The following is a 20,788-nucleotide window of genomic DNA, read 5'->3' on the forward strand; positions in this document are numbered from 1 at the left end:
GCTTGTGAAACTACAGGCCTGTCTAACATGTGGGTAGCTGGCCTGAAGAAAAGCAACCTCCTCTTCTGCTCCATTTTCCACAAGCATCTGGAGGCCACCAAAGGGGTATATGCCAATCTCCACATAAAAAAGCAAAATGTATTGCTGTGGGCAACAGCATGAGAGCTCCTCCTGCTCTTCCTGCTCCTCCTGCACATAGGCAACCACAGGTGAGGCATGAGTGTGGAGAGTGAGCTATGCTGCAGAGAATTTGGCAAGTATGAGAGGATGTCCCCACAGATGCCTATACAAAGTTACCCAGAATAGATGAACAAGATATAAAAATCCACAAGTTGGGTTGTCCAACAAAATAGGCAAAAATGGGGGAATCCTTGTCAGTGTGCCTTATGCATGGTATCTTGTGGAAGGCAGGGAAAAGTTGCTCACCCCCTCTGAATCTGTATGCACTTAAACCAGAGGATGCACAACGTCTACATTAAATATGAAAATAAACAGAGAAGCAAAGCCACTTAAAAACTGATCAAGCTCAAAGCTAAAAAGCTTTTTATGTGTGTATAAACATGGCTGTGATCTTGCACATGAATAAATAAGCTTTTATTTGAAGAGAAACAACCAAACATTTAACATCACTTCCATTGACATGAACCCCCTAAACTGTGCAATTTTAGATCTACAAATAATTAATAAAATAATTACCATACTCTTCTTAGTACGATGCACAGTAAACTTATTCTGATTCAAAATAGAATTTTGTGCTGGAATGTCCCTGAAGTCTCACTCCTGCTAATGCTATTAATTCTAGCAGTGTGTAATGTGAAATACTTACATGTATTCTAGTATTCTTCTACAACTTTAAGGAACTGTTCACTCCATTTGCAAAACATCAGCATGTTTGAGGATTTGTCCATTGTGTTGCGCCACTTGTGGCGTAGTCGTGCACACAGCAAGAGTGTACTTTCCACATTGGGCTGAGACACAGACGTGGCCAGCACACTCTGCACTAAGGCCAGTGCTCAGTTCTGTTACAATGAATTTGCTCCAGCTCCTACTCTTTTCTGTGTAAACAGCTGCCTTCCAGCACCACAGTTTAGCTCTAATTAATTTCTTAATAAACATATGATTTATTTTGTAATCTAGTCCTAAAAGTCGGGTAAATTCTTGTTCTCACTGGCGGTTCTAAAATATCCAAATCTCCATCTAATTAAAATCTGTTCTTTCATTCCACATTTAAAAACTAAATTCTAATATAATGTTGGGATTTTTTTTTTTTACTTCTTCACACACAAAATTTAGGAATGACTGTAGGATGTACTTGGCCAATTTTGTCTAAAAAATATTTACAATCAGACAAGATTCCTCTGTAGGACTGCAACTTTCCCATATCAGTTTTATCTCAACTTTAATACTGCCATAATTTTAATAAATACAGTAACTAGGGAGTGCAAAGTATAAGTTATAGATATTTATGCTTCAAACTAAGATAAATTAAAATACTGGCTGATAGCAGCTACACAGTTTTAATAACTTTTCTCTAAAACAAAACCTTAAATTACTGGATACTTTATTAATCATGCAAATCTGTGGATAAAGTACTGGAACTCATCTGGCAAAGCCTGACTGTCATCTCTGACTCTGGGCAAGGCCTCTCAACTTCCTTTGCCTCAGCACATATGCATGCAAAAACAGCTATGTAACCCCAGTTATAGCTATTTGTTCCTGTTAGTTGGAATTTCTCTCAAAGCTTTCATGCAACAAAATGGCAGTTGCTTCACATGTACCAAATGATCCCTATAAAATTTAAAAGAGCTCAAAGTATTGAGATTAACCCAGGAAGCAAAGGACTGTATTAACTCCAGTGGAGACCAAGAACTGAACTTGTGCAAGTTTTACCTGAAGACTCACAGGGTGATATTCCTCTTATCTTGCACATTTTCAAACAGTTCATCTTATGCCTTTTTATGATATGAAATGAGTAATATGAAATCAGTCATATAGGTATCAGCAGCAGTAACTCCTTTATCAAAACTGTGTGTCATTGAGACATAAACCCTGGGCCTCTTCCAATCTCACATTTTTCCATTCTCATGGTTATTCTTCAGTCTTAATTGCACAGATTTTTTTTTTTTTTTTACTATTTCTGACACAGAAAGCAGAAGTATTTCCCAAATGCCAGAGAAACAGAAGTTATGAGATATTCTAGACTGTGGTCAGACATTGTTTTCCAAATGAAACTGGCCAGTCAGTGCTTAAAAATCTTCAAAACTGATTATAAAAATACTTTAAATCTATAACCCATATAAAATTTATATATTATATGATGTAGTGTATAATCTATAAACCAATTATACACACATCTATATAATTTAAAATAAGAATTGCATGGCTAGTTTTAGGTTTCTAAATCCATTTTATAGCTTCACAGCCTGCAGCAATATGTCGTTTTGCAGCACATTGGGGCTGTGACCTCCAGTCTCAGAACAGCCAGCTAGGAGAGCCTGCAGCACACATGCTGCTAAACAGTGCAAGTCAGGCTGCTGGATGTCTGCCATGGGAAGCAAAATAATGCTGGACTTGTTCCCATTCTGCATTTGAGATTTAGTTCTCTCTAAGACAGTCCCTGACCTTGACTGTGGTCTTTTAAGTTTATGGATTGGTAACAGGGAAATGAAAAACGAAAACACTTGAAGTTCCTTACCCTTCATATTTACCACACCAGATGGCTGCTGGCAAGTGTTAGCATCAGCCCAGTTTTACCCTATAGCAGTCCCTGGGTAAAAGAATTGTGCCTTATCAGAGACAGTGTGAAGGCTGTCTTTTAACAGGTCGAGATGCTTCTTGCTCTGTTAAGGCATTTTACTGATCGGGAACTCTTTGTCTGAGGGATCTGAAGAATTTATTGCTGGATACTCCTCTCCCAAGGGCATCTACCTCTTGGAAAGTAGCTACCAAGTAGTTTTTGCTAGACATGCACCCAATCTCTTTGCTGGTCAAGCAAGCTGGCCTGATTTTCAGGAAATTCTACTGAAATCAGTGAACCTCAGTCATCATAAGAACATAGAAATGCAAAGTATCTAAGTGTAATATAACAGTAGATTTCTAAGAGAGACCTTCCATTGTCCTGAAATGGTTATCAGAGGTTTCAACTTCTAATAACCAGGCTCTAAAAACCCCCACTTTTTCACTTCTTCTCTACATCATGAGTCTCTCACAAAAGCTTGTATATGAAATTGGTTTTGCTGATTAATGACTTCTGTAATGGGATAGACAATTATTCAGTTCCTAAAGAAAATGGATGTTAAATACGAGGATAAATTTAAGCTTTTTTCCCCTGGGATTAGCTTTGGCATTATGTTGCATCTGTTACCTTACCTTCCATAAGAGCACAGCCAGCAATAGGAAGATGAGAATTCCCACCAACAAACTGATGGCAATGATCCATCCGACAACATACCCACGAGGCTCCAGATTGTGTAAAGCCTCAAAGACCACCTACAAAGCAATTAGAAAAAGATTTTTTTATAATTGGAAGTTGTATTGTCTTCTCTTGTACTTATCTTATTAAACACATGGTATGGTGGCCTCACTGATCATACTTCATCTGTCAAATAGGGAATGCCGCCTTAACTTAGTGCTTTCCATCAATTTTTCCCAAAGAATTTAAAGCTTTCAAGGGAGTTTTGAGTAGTCATGTGTTGGATCCAAAGAATATCAGCCTCCTCTCCAGCATAACACTTACCCTGCCAACCCCCAACACTGAGCTTGTTCAGGTACTGGGCCATCAAATGTGCACAAAGTTTTGCATGAAAAACTCCATCCCTTAGATTGGCTGGCGTGACATCTTGCATGGCTTGTCTTTCTCATCATCTTCTGGCCCTGCCAAACCCCCTGATGGTTCACATGAAACATTCATGATGAACTTGTGCTGAGGGTTAGGTTTTCTCAAATGAATTTCTTCCCATTTGTTGTCAGGAAAATGCTGGGGGTGGCTTTCTAGGTAAATAGACAGCGATTAAGGAACAAAAGAAGTAGCCAAGCACCCTGATATGCTGTTGAAATTGTTTTGGGGAGGGGAACAGGGGTTTGGAGTTTCTTAGCTGGGTGGGAGTAGCCTTTTCCTCCTGGGGTTTTTTTCACCTAGGGCCTCTCCTGCACAGCGGTTTCAACACTGCCATGGAGCTCTGCCTGCCACCTGCTTGTAAGTCCGTTGCTTGCAAGAGAGAAAGAGAGTCCTGGCTGCTCCATTGACTGAGACTTCGCCAGCTGCCAGCACTGAGAGAGACCAGCACAGTCCACGTGGGTGCCTGGGGGAGTTGTTCCTTCCCTCCCCTCCTCAGAGCCACTGCGTGGCGAGCCACCTGAAGCTGAAGCTGCCCCCGCCGGACCTCTTCTCTATACGATAGTGTGACATTGTGATAAAGCCCTGCCTTCCTTCCCAGCATGCAATTAGTGGTACTAAAGATGGATCACCACTTGCATAAGTGCCTGGGGGAGTCGATCCTTCTTCCCTCTCCCTCCTCTGAGCTGCCATCACCACCAGGGAGGTCCTGCTCTTGCATCTGAGCGCCCCCTGAAGCTGCAAGGGAGGTACTGCACCTTCTCTGCCTCAACGTGAGCCAACAGCGCCCCCTGCTGATGTGGTCGTAACTACACCGAAGGGGAAATGGCTTAACGGGTGGCAAAAGTCTGTTATTGGGGAGTTTTTTATCGTCGTCGTTGTTGTTTGTTCTGTCTTGTTACATATATATATTCTAGTAAAGAACTGTTATTCCTTTTCCCATATTCTTGCCTGGAAGCCCTGTAATTTTTGAAGTCACAATAATTTGGAGGGAGGGGTCATCTTTCCATTCCAGGAATGTTTCCACCTTCCTTGGCAGATATTTGTCTTTCAAACTAAGACAGCTTGTTAACTATTTTTTCCCCCCAAAAAACTGGACAACTCATACATCCCTATTAAATACAAATCGTCCCTGCTGTGCTTTACGAGACACATTGTGTGAAAGAGGCAAGGACGCATGCAGTCATGGGTTCTTCTGGAAATGCTGGGAGCTGTTCTCTCTTTTTCTACAGCATGTATGACAGGGAAATACAGACAACAAAGAGCCTTCCCGCCATCTGTCTCAAGAAGACAATGGGAGCAAATTATATTATTAATACATTCTATGTGAATTTTCAGTCTCTTTTTTCAGTCAAAACTAGTTCCTCAGCGGAAAACTCAAAAACAGCTCTCCTTAGTGAGGGCTATTTCTATGTTAAATTTTGCAATTTAATATCCAGCCAATGCAGAGAGGTAGCAGGCTTTTTTTTTAAAGGTAATGCTTTTGCTTTATCTGGCTTTGTTTTGCAAGACAAGGTAGCTGGTTTTCCTCCCTCCTTCACAAACCACTTTCACCATCTTTGCTTAAAAATGCCAAAACCATTTTGTAGATATGAATTGTTAAATCAGTTTTTTAAAGAAATTAACTGTTGAAAGTAGGTGAAAATCCACGAGTTAAAGTCACATAGAATTTTGCAATCCCAAGATAAAAGGCCAATGAAAAACCCATAAAATACATTCACTTACTGCTAACCCTGTTCAAACAGCTTAATTTATGAGACAGCAAATGCAATGCAATACCATGCAACTTCTATGAATCTTGAAGGTGGGCATTCAAGAAAAGGCTGCAAAAGGAAGGAGACGGCAGCACTGGTACAGGGGCCAGACATGTCTTAGGTTCTCCAACTGTGCAGATTTCCAAGCCTCAGAGAAAACCATGGGGATCCTGAGTGAGTGCAGGCAACAGCTCTTCTTTGAGTGGGAGATGGGACAAGGACAGCCTATCAAACATTTCTCTGTTTCCATAAGCATATGTAGCCTTAGCAAACAGCCACTAAAATTACAGGCACAGATGAGAGAAAGGGGGTCACTATATTTTGTCGCAGTGTTCCAATAAAGGAGTACTTAGACATCCTTCATCTCAGTTTCACAAGTTAATTTAACACTGATTAAGATCACAGATTTTCTGGAGGAAGATTTTGAATATAGCCCATTTATATGCACTGCTTTTCTCTATTGATGAGATGTTATCAGGCATTTCACAGAATCACAGAATGGGTAAGGTTGAAAGGGATCACAGTGGGTCATCTGGTCCAACCTCCCTGCTCAAGCAGGGTCATTCTAGAGCACATTGCACGGAATTGCATCCAGATAGTTCTGGAATATCTCCAGTGAGGGAGACTCCACAAACTCTGGTCAATCAGTTCCATTGCTCGGTCACCTGCACAGTACTGATACTCAGTTGGAACTTCTTGTGCATCAGTCTCTTCCTGTTTTCTCTTGCCCTATTGCTTGGCAGCACCAAGAAGAGCCTGGTTCCATCCTCTTGACATCAGATATTTGTATACATTGATGAGGGCTCCCCTCACTCATCTCTTCTTGAGACTGAACAGGCCCAACTCTCTTGGCCTTTCCTCATAAGAAAGATGTTCCGTTCTCTTAATCACCTCTGTTGCCCTCCACCGGACCTGCTTCAGGAGCTCCACATCACTCTTGTCCTGAAGAGCCCAGAACTGGACACAGCACTCCAGATGTGGCCTCACCAGTGCTGAGTAGAGGGTCAGGACCAACCTCTCTCCACGTGCTGGCAATGCTTTTTCTTAATGTACCTGAGGATATCATTGGCCACCTTGACCACAAGGGCACACTGCTGGCTCAGGGACAGTTTGTTGTCCACCAGGACCCCACAGGTCCTTCTCCACAGAGCTGCTTTCCAGCAGTTTGGCCCCCAGCCTGTACTGGTGCAGGGGGTTATTCTTCCCCAGGCACAGGACCCTGCAATTACCTTTGTTGAACTTCAGACCCTTCTTTTCTACCCATCTCTCCAAACACTTGAGGTCTTTTTGAAGGGCTTCACAGCCCTCTGAGGTATCAGCCACTGCTCCCAGCTTTGTGTCATCAGTGAACTTGCTGCCCCTTCCCCCAAGTCACCGATGAACAAGTTAAACAATACTGGACCCAGTACTTAACCTTAGTGGACACCACTAGTGACAGGCCTCTGATTAGATGTTGTGCCACTATAACACTCTGGTATCTGTTGTTCAACCAGTTCTCAATCCACCTTACTGGCCATTAATCCAGTCCACGCTTCCTGACGTTGCCTATGAGGATATTGTGAGAGGCAGTGTCAAAAGCCTTGTTGAAGTTGAGGTAGGCAATACACTGCTCTCCCCTCATCCATCCAGGTAGTTGTCTCATCATGGAAGGCCATCAGGTTGGTCAGGCATTATTTGCCTTTAGTGAATCCATGCTGACTACTTCTGATCCCCTTCTTGTCATCCATGTGGATAGAGATGGCCTCCAGAATGAGGTACTCCATCATCTTTCCAGGGATTGACGTGAAGCTGACTGGCTGATAGTTCCCTCGGTCCTCCTTGCTCTTTTTCAGGACCAGGGTGATAGTTCTCAGGCACCTCTCCTGATCACCACAACCTTTCAAAGATGACCATGAATGGCCTTGCTTTGGTGTCATGATAACGAGACTTGAAAACATAGCAAATAAACATGAACTACAGCTCTACATATTTAGCATTATCCAAACATATTCTGATAACTAGTATCACAAGATTCAAAACAGCTGTCTAACATGGACCAGTTATTCAACCAAGAAAAAGAATAATTTTAGCATTTCAGATACTAGCACAAAGCCTTGTTAGACTTTTAAAGATATTTTGTTGAACAGAGAGCTTTCTAAGCAGCAGACTGTCCCTCACAGCCAGTGTAAGGGAAACACCAAACAGAGATCAAACATAGATCTTCTGCCTTACTTGTATTTCCAAGCAGATTGGAGGGATGAGCTGATGTGGCAATCCAGTTTTCATAGATGCTAAGGTTAGCATCCATCTTATAGTGTGATGACTTTTTCTTAGATAACAAGACATTAATGTTATTTTCTTTTCTGACTCTAAAAACCCAAACTCCTTACATTTTAAGTATTGCCAACTTTACTGAAGAGACCTTTCAAGCTGTCTCTGGATGCAAAAGTAGGTGGGTGCCTTCACTACTCAGAGAGCAAATGTTAACATATCACAATCTCCAGCACAATAGACTGTTATGTACTTCATCCTGCCAAAAGACAGAGCCAGAAATAGCTGCAGAGATGAAATCATACATAATCTCCATAGCAAGAGCTTCACATTTCAGGTCTGAAGCACACTGCCTAGAAGACCCTGGCTGTAGCTTTTGCAGTCACAGCTTGAGCTAACAGGGTGGAGCAACATCTTCTTATCTATCTGGTTTCTTCTACCAGTCTGGAATCAACACACATTCATTAAAAAAACACATTCATGGCTTTGTGGTTTGGAGAGGAGCAGGGATGTTGTGCATGTTAATATCCCTAGCTGTCTTAAGTCCTCAAAATCTGCCTGCATTAATACACAGTAAGTGCAATGAGTTTTGGTAAAGAAGGTACCAACAACGAAAAACCCAAGCCAAACCCAAATCAAATCAGACTGAACAGACAGTCAGTGTATGTTGCATATCTGGAGTATAAGAAAGAAGGCAATACAGTCAGTGGCAGGATGCCAGGGAAGCAAGCAGAGGGTAATTGGTACTAAACAGAAGCACACCATCTGCCACCTGCTGCTTGACCCACTGGCCATTGTGCAGTCTCTGAAAGCCATTCTTGGGCAAACCTTGAATTCCCTATCCTTTCCACCCCAGCAGCACAGACTCTTCAGGGTGGCTAACAGGTTGCGGAGCACAAGGCAGCCCCCAGCTCAGCACACTTCCCACAGCCCTGACCTATAGAGAAGACAGGAGTGATAAGAGTAACTGATGCCGAAGATAAGGGCTGTGGGGTTGTCAAAATATCCCAGTAGGGGCAGCAGCTGGTTCACAGAAAGCACATGCAACAGTTACAAAATACAGAGTGGATGAGATGTTTGTTTTCAGACTGATAAAATGCCAGGGAAAAACCATGAAAAACATCATTGTCTTGATGACATATGAGGATTTTTATATTCATGTTTTTCTTTTGCATTTTGCACTGTACATGCAGGATTTGAAAGAGGGGAAGCCCAGGAGACAGTGCAGTTTGCCATTTAGCTTTTTGTAGCTCACACCTCAATAAGGTTTTACACAGTGTAACTGCCCTTCTGGAAAATAACTGAGATTTCCACCCAGCCACTGATTTTTGCAATGTCAAACCCAGGCATACAAGAGCACCTACCAGCTCATCTTCTACCTGTGCCAAACACTTGCTATATCCCGACAGCTATATCTTGGTTAACAAATTAAGAAGAAACAGAACTTTTTTTTTAAGAAGTTTTGAAACACCTTATTTCAGTAAAGCATGTAGGCAAGAAGTTAAGAATTAGCAATAAGAGTAGGAATTTATGAAAGTAAATACTCTGTCAAAGCCCTTTGCAGAAGAGATATATGCTACTGCACTGGTACTCAGAAAGAAAAGAAACATACTTCAGCAAAAGCTTATTCAGAATACAAATTGAAAATTTTTCTTTTCTTTTTGTTTATGTGTATTAAATGAATTTTATGCATTTGCATCATGAGCCACAGTGCCATGGAAGGCATGGGCTTATAAAAAAATGCTGTTTTATTTCTGTATTATCACCTAGATTATTTCTGGTCTTTCAAACCACACTGCACTGCTGGTTGACTTTTCCATTCAAGTACTGTTATGCTTGGGAGGACTAAAGCAGTAAAGACACCATTCTCCTATATGTCTGAACATATATGCATATGCATCCCTTTTATATATATTAATTTATTTACATATACTAAGAAAAGCAGTGTTGTCTTAAAAAATACAAACCTGAGATTTCCTTGCAACCTGCTTGTCTCTATCCCTGGGAAATTAACTGTATTTTATTGTTATTGTGTATTGTATTCCTTTACCCAGGTGTATGTTTCTACCTGACAGACTGCAGTGTAAAGACAAGAAAATCTATAAAAGGAATGTTCTAGTAGCAAATGGAAAGGTAAAACAATAAAATGAATAACTTAATGTCACAGTTTTGGAGACAGACAAGTGACAAGACACATTGGGTTCATGCACAGCAGCCCACTTTTATTGAGTCCTCCTTTACTTATATAGAGTTGAAGGTCCGTGCAGTCGAACCCTATGGGCTGAACCAGTTGCCACCCAGCCAACCAGCCAATAGCTGTTTGTGTCCCCAGCGGCCTGGGCCTGCTCTCCAACAGTCCACACTGGTCAGATTGCATAACCTACCCATCAGGGTACTCCTATAATTTCAGTTATATCTTAATTATTTCAGTTATAAAACAGGGAGTTATAAAATGGGATTAATTATTATTGTGAGGCCTTCAGGCCAGCTGCTGACCACCACAATAACTTAACATGATGAAAACAATAAGACATCAAATCATTCACTGGTAAGGAGGCTGCAAAGCTACTGGAGAAAGCTCCAGCCAAGCATCAAAAAACTAAGCTGGAGAGAATTGGTGCCTTAAAATGCTGAGTGTATCAAAAAATGAGAGGGTGGTGATGGATTGCTGAGTGGAAGAGGTATTACTGTATGCATTAAAAAAACAGCTGGTACATCACGAACACTGTCCAGCTCCACAGGCTGCTCCTTCCAACACAGACATGGAGAACAGGCCAAAGTCAGGAGTCCCCCATGCTGCAGGCAGACAGTTAAAGCTTAGGTTCATGAATTTACATTTAAATATCTTTGCATATAGATATGCATATAAAGACACCTTCCAAGTCTTCACAACTGTAAACTTACTTTTTGTAAGGTTTTTTTTGCTATTGTTTTTCCCCCAAATATATTATCATTGCAAACATAAACATACCTAAATTCTGAGCAGAAAAAATCCATGGAGGACAGCCACTTGCCTGTGTTGCATTGTCTTGGTTTAAGACAGTTTAATGGGAACACTCTACAATGAGTTCTCCCTGTTCATTTTAAACCAATCCCTTTCTACTTATAGTAGATATAAGTGAAAAAATATCAGTTTCCTAGCAAGCAAAACAGCAACAGGCCAAAGAAACCAGTAAATAATCACTAGATACAAAATTGCTAAATCTCACAGACCCCCACCAGAGACGAGGAGAAACTTGAAATGGCAGAGTGACCCATCCTAGGATAGCGGCTGCCACAGCTGAGTGTGTGGCTCTACAGACAAAGGGAAAAAGGCAGCAAACCTTCCCATGAAGGTAGGAGCTTACAAAGCAGTTCTAGTGGCAGACAGGAATTGCTGGCATGTATGGGATCAGTGTTGCTGCTTGCTGCTGCTTCCTGACACCTGCTGGACTCCGCCAGTTTTTGTGTGCTGCCTTGGGTCCCTACTCCAATGGGAAGAGGAGAGAAGGAAAGAACAGACTCTCAGCACTGACGTGCAGTGGCCTGGCACCAGACCAGCTCCGGCTTAGTGTTGTCCACAGGTGTTGCAAAATTCACTCTGAAACAGTTTCTGATTGCAAAATGCAGATTCTCCACTTGCTACCATTGTGAGTAGAGGCAAGAAAAGGCCAAGAGGCAAGCCAAACAGGAAGAGAGAGATATGTCTGAGTGTCCCAACTTTTAAAAGCCCTGGGCACCACCTCCCCATTCCAGTTTCCAACTTCAGGGGTCTTAAAGACACAGTAACAATTTTGGGCATAGATAGATAGGGGATACAGTAACATTTTGGATTACTGTGAATATGCACTGAACCTGCAGTGACTGAGCTGAAAATAAAAGAATAGTGTACTCTATCCAGAAGGCAGGAATGGTTCAAAGGCTTGATGGAGCATACCTGTGCTTAGTAGACAGCACCAGACAGCTATACAACAGCCTTAAGCTTTACAGGTTACTGTGTTGCAGCACCTGCATACATTTTATCTGGGCTTGCCTTTTCATGCAGTCAGCTTTGCATTCCCTCACTTTCAATACAGGAGGACACAGAGGCATTTGGCTAGTTTTGTTGTAGTAAAATCCAGCTAATTCTTCCTTCCACACTTCCAAAGGCAGTCCTTTTGCTCCCTAAGAGAACTCCTCCTCTTTCTGCACACAAGCAGTGAGCAGAAAATGTGGACTCTTGGATCTGGTATTTGACTGTTGTGTTCTTATGGAGCTTATTGTTGGTTTTGCTCACATACAGAGAAGAGAGCCAAACCTTCATGGGAACTCATATGATGAAGAAAATAAAGTATGCCTCCTGAAAATACAACACCAGTTTCAGACAATATATATGTATGTTAATACCACTGTCATCACAGAGCCAAATCAAAACTCTGATAACCTTCATGTGATTCAACTAATATGAGAGCTCAAACAGCCTATTGTAACCCCAGCCAAAAAACATATAATTACAAATCACATAAAATCAATCCAAATCCAGAGAAATTATTTCTGAGAATTGCACAAATGCATATTTTGTAAAAAATGGTTAATTTCAAAGACAGCATACTACCCAACTTAGAGATACTTACATACACTTTTGCATCTCCCTTACAAATTCTCTACTGAAGTTTCTGACAAAGTCGGTGTTTATATGGGTGGTCCACTGGTATTCTTACACTATCATCAAAAATATCGGCCTTCCTTTTCCATTTGTCTTCCTTCTCCATTTATCTTCTTTACAGAGAGTTTGCACTCTGACATTGTACACTGTACTGTAAAAGTGCCAATTGAAATAATGGTACCTGGTCCTCAAGAACCATTTAAATGTGATAATAAGCCCACATTTAGCCACAGACAGCAAAAAGGCCTTTTCAACCTTAGCATGATAAACTGTCTAAGAAATGTTAGGGAACATTGTCATAAACAGACTCATAGGAAGTCCATACAACTGTACAGAAGGAGCTGCTATCCAAATGGATATAGTACAGCAGTCTATGGTCAATGAAGAGTACAGGATGAGCTTTAAAAAGGAAGAGAGGAGTATGAACAAAGACATTTTCTTCTTCCAGTCTCTATTTCCAGCTGAATAGGTGTGGCTTGCAACAACTACTCTTCCTTTCTGCATTCCACAGGAAGAGAACACAGAAAAACTAATACCTTGAACCAAGCCATGTCTTAAATTTTTGCCTGAACATGACCCTGTGCAAAACATACAGCAGTGCTGAAGCTGGCATGTGGAATTACCGTAAAGCAGAGAGGAAATGGCACTAACATGAGAAAAGACTTGAAACAACAGATTAATGTTACATTGCTACAACATGTCAAACATGCTCTTTTACAGCTAGGGTGTCCCAGGAACCAGAAGCAAGCTCTAGTTTGAAGATTATGACAGCTTCCCAACACATACAGTGTGCTTCATAATGCAACTCAAGGCTTGATGAAAGGCTTTCTGAGAATAGGAAAAGGACAATTTCTTTTTTTGCTTAATTTTCTTTTCTTTTTTCTCTAAGCATCAGATAACAACGAAATACAGCAGAGCTTGCATTCCTAGATAAAAGCATTTCTAGATTTTGAACATTAAAAAATAGCAGTGTTGGAGTGAAAGCTCCTCTGGACTCAGGCCCAGAGAGAAGCCAAAGCACAGGGGTTGAATTAAAACCTTTGGACAAGCTAAGATATGTGAAGCCACACCAAAGTGAAATAGAAATATAGATTTTTAACTTTAGTAGAAATATGTGCTAAGTGCCTTAAACATTAAAAAGCTGTAGCAGAGACCTTAAACATAGTTCTTGCTGCAGCAGCGTTACCTATTCACAGAATTCTTTACTTCAGACAAAACATAGATAGAACTATACTGTTCACGTTTTTTAGATAGAGTGTTCACATAAACAATAAGAACTGACAGAAACTGTATATGTAAATCTGTGTAATACCTATGTAACACTTATGCAAGACTTAACGATTGTTAGAATTAGACCAGGATAGGTTAAGGAAAGAAAAACTAGAATTGTGTGTTAATCTTATTGGTCAGTTAGCAAATATAATCCACAATTCTGTAAGAAAAATATATATGGAGCATATAGAGCATATAGAAGAAGAAGCTAGTTTTGCCTGCTGTTGCTGTTGCTGCTTGCCTTTATCATGTAACCCCCTTTGAACTCTGCCTTCAAGAAAGCTATGAGACTATGAAATAAAGAACTTAGCAGAACAGCAGCCTCCTCTGCTCCCTTACCCTAGTCCGAGAAGGAAGGGTACCCCATCAAAAGCTCAACATAGCAGTCCAAAACATTTTACAGTGTGCCTATCATTCTTAGAGATTCTAAAACCTTTTACAGATGAAAATATTTGTCATCGAGATACTGGCTTCTTCCATTTCAGTTGGAGCATGGGTATCACAGTCAGGTCTTACTTCAGTCACAAATGAAATTTTGCCATACAATTGCAAGATGTGTTCTGTGCAAGCTGCAGAAATAAGGAGAGGCCAAGCAATGTATTAACAGTCAGGACTGCAGGCCACTTTATAAGGCATGTTCCCAGCAATGGCTAACTGTGTTTTTAATTTTAACTTCCAAGCCTATTGCACAGAATGGTATGGAAACCCAACAAAGAAAATAAAACAGAAGGGAAAAAAGAAGTTCCTGACATATAAAAGAATTCCTTTTTCTAACAGATCTAATGAAATAGCAATTCAAGACTACAGTTACAGACATGACTGTTGAGGGATACATGTGGTGCAAGTAGCTGGGTTTGCAAGCTGCAGATTGAGATGTTGATTTAAATGCATATTGAGCTCTGTGTAGGAGCCTGAGACAAGAGGCTGTGAACTGGGTGGTGCCAGCCAGGTCAATGGACACAGAGACGAAATAGGAGCAGACTTCTGGATAACAAAAGGAAGGAAGACTAGTGGCACCAAAAAGGTAGGAGACACAGCAGGAGCAGAGGACTCATGAGGAACAGGGAGATCAACACAAAATGTGGTCAGCTCATACTTGATTTTTACCAGCTCAGCACAACAAAAAAAGTTAAATGAATTTCTGAAAGTTTGACAACCTTGTCCATTTTCACAGCTCCCAAAATATCATTAATGCTTCTAAATATTTCATTCTGGCACATGTGAAAAGACATTGCTGAGGTTTCAAGTGTCTTCTAGGTTTTCAAGGGAAATTTGAATTAGATTAAAGCAAATGTTAACCCTAAATCAGGAAGCTAAACCTAATTTTTCTGTTAATACCTGAAGGGTATTTTAGCTAGTACAACACAGATCACTCTGGTTCAACATAACATCATTCACTCTGTTGGCATGGTTTATCACAAAGAGCCAAACCACAAAAATACAGTTCACAGTACTGTTAGTCTAGTCAGACTAAGTCTGGGCATTCTTGTGGGCTAGCCCAGGCACAAATTTCAGTTTGTATAGAGCTCTCAGTGATTTCCAGCCCACTGGGATAAGGAAACATTTCTCTTCAGGTTTATGTACTCACTGGTTTTTCTCCTGGGCTCCCATTGGGCACCTCCACAACTCTGAGGTCATGGTCCACCTGCAGCCTTGCCCTTGTGACAAACTGGATGACCGATGAACTGTCCTGAGAAGTAAAACGAGGAAGAACTGGACTTAACAACAACAACAGCACCAATCGCCCCTGCCAAAAAAGCCCAACAAACCATCAAACATTTGCGAGTGTAATAAATACGCCCAGACAACACTTAGTGAAGGCTAGGTTGACAGTTAAGTATTAGCCTGGTTACAACTCAGCTTTGAAAAAATATACTTTATGCTCATAACAGACAGATATAACTGAGCACATTATTTCAGATTATAACAAAATTGGGTATGTTAGACTTTAAACATATACTTTGTATTTGGTTTGTTAATGTTTCCCACATTTACAACAAAAGCAAGACAGAACATTGCCAATGACACAGGCAGGCTCAATATTAACCATGAAAAAAAGTTCCTATTTGCTTTTCAAGTGAACAGAAAAATGACATACAGAAACTGGGATAAACTACAATATATCCCAGGGGGAAAACTTCTTATTTGAATCTGTGCATGGCAAATATCTTAATTATTCACTGTACACCTCCTCTCATTAATATCTATTTCTCCAATAAAATGCCCGGTGCATTTTAACAGACACATTTCAATAAGATGCCATTTCAATTCACAGATTAGTCACTTATATGCAGCTCACCTTGGGAAGGGTATGTAATAAGTAGAAAACAGCATGCACTGGTGATACTCAAAAATGTAAACACTGTTGTCTTTTAGAGGAATGTTGCTAAAAGTAATCTTAGAAGGGACCCAGTGATGCCTTAGGATTCAGCTTTTATATTTTTCAGATCCTGTGCTGCTTTAATATGTAACTCTAAAACTTCATACAGCCTGTTAGCTACTGTTCTCCCATTCTGGTTAGACATAACAAACACTCTCTAGGCCTGGACACCTTGTTGTCCCAGGCCCCAAAATATGTAAACTAAACCTCTAGAAAGAGGGAACAAACTTGGGGTAATGACATCATTACCTGAAACTGTAATTGGAGAATTAACCCTGATATGCAAACGGACCAAACTTATAAAAGTGTGAAAAACCCGTGACCCAACATCCATCTTGGGTGTAGCCTCTTGGAGGCTTTTTGACTGCCCAAGGTGTACCTACGGAAGGCCCTTCAAAAAATACCCACTTTTATTCTCTTAATCTTGTCTAGCCTCTGTTTTCAGGCAGCCTCTCCAAGGCATCACCAGCAGATGGGATGAACCCTGGCTATTCTCAAGTCTGAATTTCCCAGAAGCATATTTTGCATACACTCTTGTTTACATATTTCAGCATTTCTATAAGCACGTAACAAATACCTAAAACTTCTGGCCTTGCCTATACTTCCTGTTTTCGAATATGAACAAACATTAAGACTCACTGGTTTCAATTGGAAAAGCTCAGGGCTATTAATTACTTTAGCAACTGTTTTCTAATAAGAGCTCTCTCTGACACTTTTAATCTAACAGCTATTAAAGACAGGTTTATTTTAGTAGGCTCATGCTATCAGCTTTCTCCTCCAATTATACCCTCATAATCTTACAGCAGCTTGCCACAATTAGAGTCAGCATTTTTCTAAGTTAAGGAAAACAGGTCAAAATGCAGTAAATCACAAAAAAATTAAAAGATTTGCTGTCTCATTCAGTGGCTTCAGAGAAGACAGAAATTAACTTGCAGCCATTCGTTTCTTGTCACAAATGTTAAGCTCAGCATTAATGTGGTCATGATGCATCTTCTTTGAATAATAATAATTTGAAGTAAAAATGACAAAAAACTGCCATGTGTCTGTTTTCACAGAAAGATGATAGATAGCTGGTCAAAGTTTACATTAACTTACATTTTTTAGAATCAAAACTCTCAGAAATCAATTCCATTTTCAGAAATGTTTAGCCTTAACACCATGCACACAATTAGGGGTCTCATTTGTCATTTTTCAATGTATAAATTTCTGAACTAAATTTATTTCTATCTTAACGGGTAATGGGTAAGAACTAGGATTAACACATTCATACACACTATTAATAAGTAGATCTGTTTTTTTTGATACCATGATTATTTTTCACACACTAGTAAAGAGAGCAAGAAATGCAAGTTTTGAGTTCATTGGTTGACATAAGCACACTTAAATTGGCATTGAAACAACCTACAAGGGGAGCACATACCTTCTTGAGTATCTCGGTATTCAGCAGCATGTATATGTTTATCTCACAGGACTCTGCTTTAGGTAGTGAGCTTAAGTTGCAACGTACAATTAAACAAGATCTGCCTGGTCTTTCACAGTCCTACAGGAAACAAGGAAAAAGTTGTTTGGCAAAAGAGGTAAAAATTCAATGATAAATTGTGTGACAGCAAACACACTAGAAAACTAAGTTATACAGTAAAATGCTATAATACAGCCCCTCTACATTGAAATAGCAACTGTCAAGACCTGAAGACAGCTTGATACAGAGGCCTGCATGAGAGCAAGCCAGGTAAATTTCACTCCTCTACAGAGCTGCTGAGCCAGGCAAGCATTCAGGACTGGAAGGAACTGCACATCAGGCCTCTGTGGGGGTCAGGCACCAAGTACAGTGCAGTGACCCACTGCCCCCATATGCCTTTGACAGAACATGGGAGCAAAGGCTCTGGTAACCAAGTGTGTGCTGCCATGTCAGCTAAACCCATTTCCACTGCACTTCCTGAAACTTCCTATTTACTTTTAAAAATCAGACAATTACAGTCACTAAATGCCCCCCCAGCACATCATCAGTATTGTTATATATGCTCTATAATGAACTACCTGCTTCATATCTTCATGCCAAACCATGCAAAATGTTTTGTCAAATATGCTGTATGTTCAAGTAGTGCTGTAAGTGGTGCCATTTCTTACCAATACTTTTCTGCCAGACTTCGTGAAAAAAGCAAATATTGTGTGGAAAATATTTTCATTCTCTTGAGGAACAACGCATGGGCTGTGGTTTCTATGGAAAGAGCAGCTTCCTTTGTCCTGAGCAACCTGCATGCACAATTATAAATCACAATTATTATTCCAAATTAAACCAAATTATACAAGAAGGTTGAATTAGTCTGTCTGTAAAAATACAACTAAATCGGAGCTAAATGTCATTAATAGTCAGAAGAGAAAAATAACCACCTTGGGAGTCAAATAACCCTAAAGAAATTATCTGAAGTAAGCCAGATGAATCATGCACTGGAAATGCTTTGACTGGATAGGATATGAACATGTCTAATCTAGCTCACATGTGGGTGTCTATGTTCTACATATCTGGAGACAGAGGAGAAAAACCTCAGCAAAATATATATTATGACATAGTATTTTATGTTAGTAGTTGTCCTAGTTACATAGATAGTAGGCGGAGTTTAGCATTAGGGCTGATGCAAAATCATTCTCTACATCAACCCGCACAAGTTTGTTTATTGTCTCTTTAAGACTTGAGTCAGAAGCAGAGCCTCTGTGTTTTATTCCAATTCACAAAACGGGGAGGGGTGCTTCGTGCCTTTAAAAACAGGGGACGGAGACATGGACCTCTCCCTTCTGTTCTTTGCCGGCTCTCAAGCATTTCAAAATCCCATTTGCCGGGGAGGGGACGGGCTTGCCCACTGCTGCCCGCAGCCACCACGCTGGAGGTCAGAGCCACTCCAAGAGTTCCAGCCGCTGCCAACAGCCGTGCCACGCCAGAGAGAGCCCTTGGTGGGCGGCGTGGAGCAGCATGGCAGCATTGACTGCTTTTGGACAAAAATAGTTTTTCCAGGTTTTGTTTTGTCCTTGTTCCCAGTTGGTTATTCGTTTGGCGGGGGGAAGGAGGGAGTTTTGGAACAACGGAGGCTTGTTTGCCGTGTTGTTTCCTTCATTCTCTCTCTGCGTGGCTCAGGGACGGGAATCTCCACCATTTTTGTCTGTGTTCCCCGGGACAATTAGGGGGACCTCATCTGCATTTGTGTGTGGGAGTTGAACCGTTTGCTTTTGTATTTCTTTATTTATTGCTGTTTTCTTTGAGTAAACTGTTATTTTTTTCATTTGTATCTCTTCGTATTTGTCTCTCCTTTTTAGTGAAAAGGGGAGAAGTTAAAACTAAGGGGAAGTAACTTATTTCAGAGACCCCGTCCTGTAAATTGTCTTAAACTACGACAATAGTGTTACCCTTTGTATTACCTTTTTTGATATTTTGGCCAACTCAGCTGCATCCCTGTTTGTATCAGAACTAATGAGATAAATGAAATCTTTGTGTAAATGCACAAGCCTAGGCATTAAATCTGTTATTTTACCTTTAGCAGAAATGGTACAAAACCCCTTTTTGTGTCACTAGCTTATTCACTTGTCCAAGAAGGTGGATGACTGGGACAAGTAGGACTTGAAGAGTACCAAACTGATAAAATGAGCTTCAGTCAAGATAATCTTGCTCAAGAAAAGCCTTCTCACTTTTTGCAGCTTATGAATATTTACTGAAAAAATTACCAAAATTTAATAAAAACTATGACAACAAAGTGTCAGCAAATTCTTCCTGCTACTATCTTTAAAACCTGTAAGAGTGAGAGAGGGAGATTTTCTCTCAAATCACCAATTGACATTCTTACACATGCTGTTGACCTCCTCACATCCCCTGACAGGATGAAAAACAGGAAACATGTACCTTATTCAAATCATAAATCCTTGAAAGAGGCAGAAAAAAGTTGTTACAGATACAAAATTACTGCATACTCTGAGTCTGATTCAGCAATACACAGTTTGTATCTGTGTTAAGTACTGTGAAAAAAGAAGCAAAACCCAAATGTCTATCTAGATTTCAAATAAACTTGTCTGTTTTTCAGACAAGTGATATCTCTATCTCTTTGAAAGATGTACCTTTTCTGCTTCACTGACCCACAAATACTTAATAGTCTATTCTTTGAAGTATGTATTCACAACCTGACTTAACATAATCTGTCTTTACATTCCCAACAGATACACCCAAAGTTTACAGTCTCCTTGGGGCTCAACTGAAGATTAAGACTATGATTTGTCCAGATCACCTGAAATGAGTTTTCATTATTTATTTTAGGTAAGAGATTCACAAAGCCCGCAGACATTTACTTCTTTGATCTTTCACATGGAAATTAGATCCGTATCAACTAGAAGGCTTATATTAAATTAAAAATAGCAAAAAGTCAGGATCTATTAACTACTTGTTCTTTGTTCCTGGAAGTTTAAATTACAGATGTCATTAGGTTTATGCAAGATATACAGGAAGGACAGTACAAGTTTCTGCACTATACAAGTTTTTGGCATACTCCCCAAATATTTACATCCTGTAAAAGTACAGTGTAAGAATGAGCCAAAGCAGAAATATCTCAAAAGACTAAAAGGAATTGTCTAGCATGAAGCAACATAAACCTGGTCCTTTCTACTTTAAGTTATTATTTTTTCTTAAATTGAAG

At 40.2% G+C, this 20,788-nt stretch overlaps 1 protein-coding gene across 1 annotated transcript in view; it reads right to left on the bottom strand.

Moving 5' to 3' along the window:
* Nucleotides 1-20,788, bottom strand: part of ITGA9 (integrin subunit alpha 9) — a 240,159-nt gene that overhangs the window by 32,399 nt on the left and 186,972 nt on the right. Inside the window, 4 exon segments of the mRNA XM_039548705.1 lie at nt 3,370-3,489; nt 15,324-15,425; nt 17,536-17,655; nt 18,243-18,368. Coding sequence (XP_039404639.1) covers nt 3,370-3,489; nt 15,324-15,425; nt 17,536-17,655; nt 18,243-18,368 — 468 coding nt within the window.

Source organism: Corvus cornix, chromosome 2, assembly GCF_000738735.6.
Source record: "Corvus cornix cornix isolate S_Up_H32 chromosome 2, ASM73873v5, whole genome shotgun sequence".
In the NCBI taxonomy this organism is placed as follows: Eukaryota; Metazoa; Chordata; class Aves; order Passeriformes; family Corvidae; genus Corvus; species Corvus cornix.